Source organism: Hippopotamus amphibius, chromosome 11, assembly GCF_030028045.1.
Source record: "Hippopotamus amphibius kiboko isolate mHipAmp2 chromosome 11, mHipAmp2.hap2, whole genome shotgun sequence".
In the NCBI taxonomy this organism is placed as follows: domain Eukaryota; kingdom Metazoa; phylum Chordata; class Mammalia; order Artiodactyla; family Hippopotamidae; genus Hippopotamus; species Hippopotamus amphibius.
This window is the reverse complement of record NC_080196.1, coordinates 20,547,960-20,559,708: the sequence shown is the minus strand read 5'-3', so window position 1 is coordinate 20,559,708 and position 11,749 is coordinate 20,547,960. Positions and strand designations below refer to the sequence as shown.

Sequence of the window (11,749 nt, the reverse complement as noted above, 5' to 3'; positions counted from 1 at the left end):
TAAAGGAAATGAAAGGAAGCACATAGAAGTAACTCGCCAGAGGACATGCAGGTTGGTAGCGGTGGAGCTTGAGTGTGATGAAGGCCACCTGACTGCAAAGTCTCTGCTCCTTCTTCTCCAGTCCTGACCAGATCATCTATGTTGGTTTACCAGAGTACCACACACACAGTGGACAGTGAATTAATAACTACCCAGATATTTAATGTTTATAACTTCTTGTGGTTCTAGACAAAGAAAATACTCATCATGGAATGGGAGAATCAGACACTTAGCCCTGACTTCATCTTGATGGGAATTTTCAGTCACACACCCACTCATGTCTTCCTCTTTTCTCTGGTCCTGGGCATCTTCACAGTGGCACTCTTGGCAAACACTCTCATGGTTCTCCTCACCCACCTGGACTCCCAGCTCCACACCCCCATGTACTTCCTCCTCAGCCAACTCTCCCTCATGGACCTCATGCTCATCTGCACCACTGTACCCAAGATGGCCTGCAACTACCTGTCTGGCAGGAACTCCATTTCTGTAGCAGGATGTGAAGCCCAGATATTCCTCTGTGTGTCCCTCTTTGGTGCTGAGTGCTTCTTGTTGGCTGTCATGGCCTATGACCGCTATGTTGCCATTTGCTACCCTCTGCAGTACCCCAATCTCATGACCTGGAAAGTTTGTGGACTCATGGCTGCCTCTTCATGGATCCTGGGTGTCTTTGATGGAATTGTTGATGTAGCTGCTACTTTGTCTTTCTCCTATTGTTCCCAAGAAATATCTCAGTTCTTCTGTGAAGTCCCTGCACTCCTACATCTCTCATGCACAGATACTTCCACATTTGAAACACTTATTTTTATCTGTTGTGTAGTAATGCTCCTCTTCCCTTTGTCACTCATCATCATCTCCTACACACGTGTAATTATAGCTGTTATTCGCATGAGTTCTGGGGAGGGTCGACACAAGGCTTTCACCACCTGCACTTCACACCTTATTGTTGTGGGCATGTATTATGGAGCAGCTATGTTCATGTATATGAGGCCCACTTCTAATCGTTCCCCAACCCAGGACAAGATGGTGTCAGCCTTCTACACCATTCTCACCCCCATGCTGAATCCCCTTATATACAGCCTCCGGAACAAAGATGTGGCCAAAGCATTCAGTAAGGTACTAGGGAAGAGGAAATTTAGAGAATAAATTAAATAATGGTTTACAGGGACTTTTTTTCTCATAACTACTCTCTCTTGCACATTTATTTGTGAAAAAAAAGGCCCACATGATTTAATAACAAATACACACTTATATTTTTGTATGTACATATTAGTATATGTATACATGTATATGTGTGTGTGTGTGTGTGTGTATATATATATGTGAAACAAACAAGCAACCCTCCCATATCTTCCTTACAGAAATGTTCTCAGGTGTTCCCTGGGGTACATTTTTACTTGCCTCAAAAAGCTAAGTAAATCAAACTTTAACTCTAGATGTGTTCCTGCTGGCCTTTGCTGGTGGGTTTTGCATTGAGAGTTATCCTATAGGAAGAATTATGAAACTATTGCAAAAAATAGAATGTATTTTGGACCTGGGTCTAGGCTGAGTTCAACCTGACACCAAAAGCATGATTCATAAAAGTAAAAAAAAAAATGATAAAGTTATGCTCCCTCTTGGCAACCACTGATCTTTTTACTATCTCCATAATTTTGCCCTTTCCCAAATATCATATAGTTTGAATCATAAAAAACCTTTTTCAGTTTGGCTTCTTTCACTTAGTAGTGTGCATTTAAGATTCCTCCATGTGTTTTCATGCCTTGACAGCTTATTTCCCTTTAGTATTGAGTAATATTCTATTGTCTTGATGTGCCACAGCTTGTCATTCCTTTCACCTAATGAAGGATATTTTGGTCGCTCCCAAGTTGTGGCAATTATGAATAAAGCTGCTACAAACATTCATGTGCAGGTTTTTGTGTGGATACAAGTTCTTAACTCATTTGGAAAAATACGAAAGAGCAGGATGGCTACACCACATATTAATGCTATTTTAGCTTTATAAGAAACTGCCAAATTGGCTTCCAAAGTGGCTGCACCATTTTGCATTCCCATCAGCAAAGAATGAGAGTTCTTATTGTTCCATATTCTTGCCACCATTTGGTATTATCAGTTTTGAATTTCACCTATTCTAATAGGTATGAAGTGGTAGCTCATCATTGTTTTAACTTTCAATTCCCTAATGACATATGAGGTGGAGTGTCATTTCATAGGTTAAATTTCCATCTAGATATCCTCTTTGGTGAGGTGTTTATTTAGATCTTTGGCCCTTTTTAAAACCGGGCTCTTAGGATTTTCTTTCGGTGACATAAGCATCACAGCGACATAGGACATCTCTCCTTTCTGTCCCTCTTTTTTTTTTTCCAAACTACTAATGTATTGTAATAGTTTGATGTTTAAAATTATTATTATTATTTTTTTGGCCCTGCTACGCAGTTTATGGGATTTTAGTTCTCCAACGAGGGATCGAACCCAGGCCCTTGGCAGTGAAAGCACTGAGTTCTAACCACTGGACTGCTGGGGAATTCCTGATTTTTTTAAATTAATCTTTTTATTTTGACACATTGTAGATTCATAGACAATTATAAGAAATAATACAGAGACATCCCAGTTTCTCACAGTGGTAAGTAACATCTTATAAAACTAGCCTACAATAATACAACCAGAATGTTAACATTGATACAGTCAAGAAATAGAACATCCTTTGAAACCACAAAGATCCCTCATGTGGCCTTAAATCACACCCACCTCACTACCTCATCCTTACCCATGGAAAACACTAAGCTGCTCTCCATTTGTATAATTTTGTCATTTTAAGAGTGCCATATATGTGGAATTATACAGTTGTTTGTAACCTTTTGGAATTGGCTTTCTTCACTTAAAGAGGTTCTTTCAATATTTTTATTATTAACAGGATTATATTATTTTTCTACTTGTGGTTTTAAAATTTATTTTTCTAAAGGCAAGACAATGTGGAAGCACTATCAGCTTCCATTGTTTATTAATTAGGATAATTATGTTTTTGAATAAATTGGTTGACAGTATCGCCTCATTACATGGCATTCATCCCTATGTAGTATCATCAAGACTACTGAACCTAACTTTTTTAGTCATCAATTTCTACTTTTCTTAAAAACATCAATTTCTACTTTTCTCAAAATCTGTGGAGTTCATTGTCATTGCTGAGAAATATCACAGGGCTTAATAAGGCAAGCTTACGCCCATGAACTTCTTAGCATTCAAAAACACAGGGTCAGTTTTTGAAAAATAACCTAGACAGAAGGAAAAAAATCTTATAGATAGGAACGAAACACAGAGTGAAACTGATGATCTTTAAATTGCTCCCATCTCAGGGCTCATTTTGAAACGAGTGCTTGGCCTATGAAGGTGCTATATTTGCTTATGATGTCTTTAAAGGCAAAGCATCATACATCCACTAGTCCCGCACAGAGAACCCAGGAAGGAGGCATCTCGAAGAACCATGAATGTGAGAAAGAACCACCTAGTTAGGTCATCCGTTTCCAAAATGAAGCAAGATTTGACAATGACCGTGGATAGAGACCCATTCCTTACGGCTGTAACTGAGATTATTAAGTTAGAAGATATGAATAGATTAAGCATCCAGGTGAATAAAAAGGCGTTAAAGATGTACAATGGATTTCTGGCTTTAAATGCTGCCCAGTAAGAGCTACCAGGACTAATGGTGATGGCCTGAAGAATGCTGAAAGACTTGCCAAACAAATGGAAAGGCCACGTGACACTCTGTGTAGGTAAGTATTTGTCTTATATATGATACTATCCATGAGAATTCTGAAGCCCAAAGCTGATCTTGCCTCAGGGATTCCTGTAGTACAAACTAATAACATATGAACCAAGGATAAGTGGGTTATTATGAGGCACATGGGTCTCTGTTTGATACTCACAGTGAAAATATGAGCATAGCATACAAAGAGAACAGAATTCCCAAAGACACCAAGTCCAGTTTGAAAGAGAAAAGCAATTCCTAGGATGCTATCCATTGAAACCATTCTGACATTTCATGCACTGCAGAATTTCAAGATGAACTTCTGTAACTTGTTTTTAAAAATTCCTTATTTTAGCAATTATTACCTGTGACCTCAAGAACATTAAATTGGTGGAGAGTAAAAGGAGATGGAAGTATACAAAGAAGTATCGTGTGGGCATTAGAAGAAAAATAGTTAAGTATGGAGAAAAGAGGAAGAGATACAAACTATGTGTTTAAGAGGAAAGTGTTTGAAAAGCAAAACATTCACAGAAGAAAGAAAGAGGGAAAAGGTGAGGAGGGAAAGTGGGGAACTCAGGAGAAATGGTAAAAGGAAAATGACAAAAAGTAAAATTGGGGGGGGATTAGTGTTGAAAAACGTGTCAATAAGGGAAATTAAAACCCACCAAAATATAGTGGTAAAGGAAGAAATGAAAGAAAAATTGCAAGTACAGGAGATGGGGATGAGAGAACCAGCCATTCAGCATGTTCTTCCATTTTCCTTGGTGAATTGCAATCATGACCTTCAGGGATTTTCTTCTTCTTCTGCCACCAGGTTACTGGTAAAAGCATAGTGATTTATTTAGGAAGATAAAGTGCTGTTTTGTCAGTCAATAAATTTAAGGCAGTTCACTTATGGTTTTCGAGCTTTGCATTTGAAGCAACAAATTTCCCACATCTGAACATCTTGCTACTGAATGAACTGGTATGCAGAAAGCTTGAAAATTTAAATGTGTGTGGATCTATTACTTCAGATTGTGAAAGAAACCTCTAAAGACCACTATATATTCCAGAGAAGTTTCCTTGCTGTGCTAATTCACTGTAAAATAACACTGCTTAGTACACTTTATTCTACATTCCATGAGAATTCAACATTTCAAAATAAGTATTGTTAATAGTGTTGTTGCTTTAGGGTTATTTATAAACTGCAAAAAGAATCATGGGAAAGGGCTGCACATGGTTAAAGCAATTTCCATTTTGCAAGTTTCATTTTACAAATGAACCATTTGTAAAAATGTGAAAGTCAAGGCAGCAATTTAGATATTTCAAACTGATGGTCCAAGGCCTAAGTGGACCCAGAGTTTTGTTTGAATGATTTGGCTTATTCTACTCACATTTATGTTACCTGCACTTTCAAACTTCTCTGAGACACTGAGTTAGTAGTCTCCAAGGTGATGTTCATTTACATTAGTATAAAAAAACAAGCAAGATATTTTACATAACATCCTTTCTTAATGTTACAGTGATGAGTCTTGGTGAGTATGTTTTAGGAATCAAGTTAAAATAAGCACTGTAAAAAGTAGCTTAATGTTGGTAATTTCTCTAGACATTGTTCACAACAACTCTACAAACTACATCACCTCTACATTATAAGTAAGTATAATTGTCCATGACTCAGCCGAAAGACTTTTAATTAGCAATAAGCCAAGTCACTTTCTAGAGACATAAGAAAAACCTGAATGGACTCGATGCTGCCTCATTCCTTACAGAGGATGATCCCCTGTGGTCCAGAGCATTTCAGAACAATACTTGATTGCCTAATAAGTATTTAGTTCCATCATTTCTTTCAAATAAAATTTCTCAAAATAAAATCTACCTTCTAAGAATAGATAATTCACTCAAGTTTAAAATCCTCTTATTCAAGAGTGTCATAGCTCTTGAAAACTAAGGTTGATCTAACTGACTACCTGAAATGGCTTTATTTACTACATTTCATCAGTTTGTGGCTGTTTCAAATACAGATTACCCCTTTCTCTTGTGGCCAATTTCTTGAGAAATAGAGATTTTTCTCTTTTGTTTTGAGTCTAGTCATGCTAATGTACCCTCTATAAGAATGCACTGCAGTCTGTTGATAAAATTCACCCTTGTTATGCTCCGAGTCTATATACAGTTTTTTTCACAAACTCTGGCAGAACTAAATTGAATTCTTTGATTATTACTACATGTAAATATACTCAGCTCATTTCAGTCAAGTCTAGGATGAATATCTAAATATTTGGATGTTGGTGTTTTGAATCACTTTTCTTACAGCTCTGAATTTTTAATAGAGTATAAACTGGTGGAAACTGCTTATCCAAGGCTGAGTGACACTTCAGTCACCCACGCTGGAATTTAAAGTCTGGTCTTAAGATCTATTTTCATTCTTGTTCCCTCAATAATCTTCTGCCCCTCAATAATCTTCTGCCCCTCACTACCTCTTGAAATCTTATCCATGTCAACTGGAGGCATGAAGCATTAGCAACCCCATGAAATGTAACTGTTACGGTGTTCTCCTAAGTAAGTTTCCTAGAGGGCTATTCACACACACACATAATCTCACATTCTGATAATGCATGTGCTGTCTATACATATGCTCATTACTATTTCTATAAGTGCTCTGCCCTTTATCAAAGCAGACACGAATTTAAAATTATCCCATCTCTAGCCTGCAGTGCAGTGAAGATGCTCTGCACTCACACTTCCTGCGTGTGCATGTGTGGGTGTGGTTGTGTGAGGAATGGGGGTGTAGATGGTCACGTGTTTTTTAAAAGAGCAATAACAAATCAATTGTTGAGCCCTCATGGGGTGACAATGAGTATCTTCATGCATTATTACTCTGGTTCCTCTTTTAATACTAACTTCTCTTTTACTTCCTTTCCTGTGCTAATGTGATTGAAGAGGAAGGTTAGAAACTTACACTCAGCTAAAAATGACTCCAAGCTTGTTTTGCTTTTGTGAAATATGCTTGCTGCACAGAGAAAAACAGAAAAACAGGATGACCTAACAATCCAATGTAACTTTAAGATGTTTTGCTAAAAAATGGAATGTTCTGCACCTGCTCTTGTAAGTTTCTGTTTGGAAACTTCCATGATCTGTACACATGTGCACTATAAAAGTAAAGCTCACCCTGAGCTTGGGGCCCAGAACTTTGGAGCGTTAGCTAGTCTGGTGATGCCAGCTTAAGAAACCTGAGTTCTCCAACCCTCCAAGTGTGGTGCTTGGTTTCTTGACGGACCGATTTCTGCAACATGATGATTTCAAAGCATAGCTCCTGGGCATATTTTGAGTACTTCATTCAGCCCTCTCTGTATACCACATTATTTAAGAGACAAAATATGCAGAGATACGTTCCCAGGATTACAGTTTATCTCCATGTAAAGCTGTATTTTCATTTCCTGAAACTAGTGTTGAGCATTTACTTTGGTTAGAACTATCACTTATGTTTTGTGGTGGACCTATATAGCAACACTCTTGGAATAAGGAGTGATACGTATTGCTCAGTCCCAGTAAAAAATACTGGCTAGGGGCTTCCCTGGTAGCACAGTGGTTAAGAATCCACCTGCCAATGCAGGGAACACTGGTTCTATCCCTGGGCCAGGAAGATCCCACATGCCGAGGAGCTACTGAGGCCACACACCACAACTACTGAAGCCTGCGCCTAGAGCCTGTGCTCTGCAACAAGAGAAGCTACCACAATGAGAAGCCTGCACACTGCAACAAAGAGTAGCCCCCACTCACTACAACTAGAGAAAGCCCATGTGCAGCAATGAAGACTCAATGCAGCCAAAAATAAAATAAATAAATAATAAAATAATTCTTTTAAAAAAAAAGAATACTGGCTAATCTTTAAGAGGATGGATTAGATGTGTGTGTGTATGTGTGTGTGTGTGTGTGTGTGTTTTAAGAACATATTTTTAAATGTTTGAAAATGTTTAGGGGACTTCCTAGGTGGCGCAGTGGTAAAGAATCTGCCTGCCAATTCAGGGAACACGGGTTCGAGCCCTGTCCTGGGAAGATTCCATATGCCACAGAACAACTAAGTCTGTGCGCCACAACTACTGAGCCCATGTGCTGCAACTATTGAAGCCCATGCACCTAGGGCCCGTGCTCCACAACAAGAGAAGCCACTACAATGAGGAGCCTGCGCACCACAATAAAGAGTAGCCCCCGCTCACAGCAACTAGAGAAAGCCCTCATGCAGCAACAAAGACCCAACGCAGCCAATAAATAAATAAATAAATAAATTTATTAAAAGAAAAAAGAATGACAAGAGGAAAATTCACCAAAATGTTATTAATGGGTGCTCATATTCTCTGTTCAAGTATGAGTGCTTTTTTTTTCTATGCATTCGTTTATTCATTCACTTTGCACTTGACAAATTTAAGAACAAGCACTGATTTTCCTTCGAGAAATAAGTAAAACTGAAATTTAAAAAATAAATATAAAAGGTAGTTTAAAAAGCAAAATTGGTAGTAGCCTGCTAGGAAATTACAAGTGTGAATTAAAATTTTTGAGTCACTCTAATTTTCAAATATAAGCCTCATATTTTGCCATCCACTAGGGAAGTAGCCTCCCACTTAAACTTTAAAGACCTTCCAAAGAGTAATATGGGTTTATTGTCCAATTCTTAATTCGCTTTGTATAAATCTGATATATACAATAAAAAAGAAGATGAGAAAAGACTTATTATATTAAGACAAACAGGAAAAAAATCCCACCAAAGTCATCAGAACTGTAATGAGGCTATAGGAAAATTGAATAATAAATATTTAATAATAAACAACACTATGAGGTGACTATAATTATTATTTCAATGTTATAGAAGAAGAAACTGAGATACAGGGAGGTTAATAAATTGCCTAAATCCATAAAACTAGTAGATGACAGAACTAGGATTTAAACCCAGGCAGTCTGTCTGCAGATCCGTGCTGTTAACACCTACTCATACATGTGATTTTACATATTTAAAGACTCACTCCCAGCAGATCCTATTGGAATAAGGCATTATTAGACAGCACTAAAACTGTACCAAATGGAACAAAAAATGTTTGTAGTCACACTCAAGGAAACTTAGTCTCCTTTTCAGCCATCAAGTTTATATTATAGGAACTTCCTAGGTGATGCAGTGGTTAAGAATCCACCTGACAGTGCAGAGGCCACAGGTTTGATCCCTGTCCCAGGAAGATACCACATGCCACAGAGTAACTAAGCCCATGTGCCACACTATTGAGCCTGCACTCTAGAGCCCGTGAGCCACAACTATTGAGCCCATGTGTTGCAACTACTGAAGCCCATGCACCTAGAGCCTGTGATCTGCAACAAGAGAAACCACCACAATGAGGAGCCTGCACACCACAAAGAAGAGTAGCCCCAGCTCGCTGCAACTAGAGAAAGCCCACGTGCAGCAACAAAGACGCAACACAGCAAGAAAGAAAAAAGAAAAAAAAAGTTTATATTATGTGCATATTATATTCAAGTTTTAATTCTCACTTGAGTTTCAACACTTCTTGACTTGCCTCTAATGTTCAAAGAGTGCTCTCTATTCTTGACCCATCATTCTTACTGCCTTAATTAATTTTTATTTTTGACCTCTTTTTTTCCATCCTAATTTTCATTTTACTCACCCAAGGGAGTGAAGGCTCCCATTTTCTATGAATCTTGGCTCTGGTTTAGTTTGTATCTGGCACATAAGGCACATTTAAGACCTTTTGAATTTGCTGAATACATATGTTTGCTTCAGCCTAGTGAGCCAACTGTCATGAACTCAACTGTGAGATTCAGAGGTAAGATTTCTCTGGAGAGGCTCCCATCCATGGAAAATAAGAATTATAATTGTACTAGCCAGCACACACCTAACAACATTGATTACAACGCTGTCAAATGACAAGGAATTGCACCAAATGTGGTTGCCTTGTTGGTTAGACTGAAGTGAAATTTTTCTTCTTTTTAATTTATGTACTTTTTCAAAAACTTCGTAAATGCACAATATGTTTTATGATGCAAAAGTTACATACAGATTATTGTTACATGGTCAAGGTTACGGAAATGGGAAACATTGTCTCTATTTGGGAAATTAATCCCCAGCTTCTGTGTACACGGGTGCCAAATCAAATCTCAGAGACAGAGTTTTGGGTGAAGTAGAAAAGGATAGCTTTATTACTTTACCAGGCAAAGGGGAAACACAGTAGGCTAGCCTCAAGAACTGTGGCCCCCTCCCTGGGGAATAGGGAGAGGTCTTATATTCGGGGCACAGTGGTCAGGGGTAGGCGATAAGGATCAAGGTAGTAACAGTCTTGCAGTCTTCTGATGGGTTGATGGTGAAGTAAGCAGGAGTCAGCATCATCAACCTTCAAGTCCAATTGGTCTGGGGTCTGCATGCTTGTGGGCAGCGTACTGATTGTTAATCGTTAACTTCTCCCACCTGGAGGAGGTTTCAGCATCTGCAAAATAGCTCAAAGATATTGTTGTGTGTTGATGGGGAAACAGGACATTGCCCCAAGGATACCCTTGACTGTTTCTCTCTGGTCTTGCATCCCCTCCCTTCACTAATTAACAACTACTTGGAGATTAAAACCCCTTGCAACGCCAGCAGCAGGGAGGCTGCCGAGAGAAAAAAAACAAACAACAAAACAACTACTTGAATCTGCCCATTGGAACTCAGGGACAGTCATGGAGGCTGAATGAAGGCTGTTTCCTATAATCAAAGAAATGGGGGACACAGACAATCTTTGTGCCCAGGAGCCCCAAAGGGCCCTGATTGGTATCAAAATCTCTGGTTAAAATTAAAAGAGAAGTTAAACAGCCCATGTGTTTTCCAGGTTTCCAGGGTAGGTGAAACTCCGGTTTCTATTTCTATCAGTTCATAGTTTCTGAGTTAAAAAATAGTTTAAATGAATGCAAGCTCTATATAAGATTTTAGAAATTGGATTTCTCCTCAAAATTTACAGCATAAATATATGCTGTAAAGAAAAAAGTTAGGAAGGCAAGGACTATATAGACCATAGAGCTCCTTAATTCTTTAGAATAGTGTCACAGTGTCAATGACATGGGAATACAATAGATTATTTAGCTATTATCATCTGATTAGAGTAGGTTGATTTAAGAGTTTTGTTGTAATTTTTTTAGGAACCAAACCTGCTATAAAATAAGTTATGAATATATCTTAGTTATGCTAGAGATTTTATTCTAAAGAATCCTAAACTTTGCTGGATCATAAAAAAATCTTAATGTTATGTACTATCTAATAGTACTCCAATAGTATAGACTCAATTTACAAAATCCTCTCAATTTACACAATCCCACCAATAGGTTAAATTCTCCATTCCCTGCCACCCCCTCACCCGCTGCCATAACAATGGTGAATATAAGCCGTCTTTTTTTTTACATTTTTGTCAAGTTGGTGATCAACTAGTTATTTTAAATTGTACTTCATAAATCAAAAGGGAGAGAAGCCCATATTTTTACATGTTTACAGGAAATTTGTTGTCCTGAAAAATTGGGAGCTTGCTTCTTCACAAATGCTGCAAAGTTTCTTTGGGGATGTTTATTTTTTTCTTGATTGGAGGACCTCCTGTCAGATTATTAACATTTCACTTTTATTACATATTTGCAGATATTTCCTCTAATTAATTATTTGTCTTTTATGGATCCTTTGACTCTATGGAAATTCTAAACTGCCACGTAGTCAAATCTGACAATTTATAATGGCTTATGGGTTTGGGGAAGTCCATAGAATTAACTTACCCTACAACAAATTTATAATATTCTTAACATGTTTCTTAATTAGTATCTTAAAGTTATATTATATTTAAGCCATGACTTACTTTGAGATCTATTTAGTGTATGATGTGTGGATCTAACTTTTTCTTCCAAAAGACAGTAATTTGCCTCAAAATCACTAAACCAAGATTTCTCTATATTTTGTTTTCTTTTTTTAATTGAAATACATTTGAC

General features: G+C 37.8%; 1 protein-coding gene across 1 annotated transcript; it reads left to right on the top strand.

Moving 5' to 3' along the window:
* Window positions 1–246: 246 nt before the first annotated feature.
* Window positions 247–1,182, top strand: LOC130831692 (olfactory receptor 2M2-like). The gene has a single exon (XM_057700042.1). It carries the CDS (start codon window positions 247–249, stop codon window positions 1,180–1,182), a length of 936 nt encoding a protein of 311 aa, XP_057556025.1.
* The last annotated feature ends 10,567 nt before the right edge of the window (window positions 1,183–11,749 follow it).

Coding starts and splice junctions, on each gene's coding strand:
- LOC130831692 (XM_057700042.1), top strand. CDS start 247: ATGGAATGGGAGAATCAGACACTTAGCCCTGACTTCATCTTGATGGGA.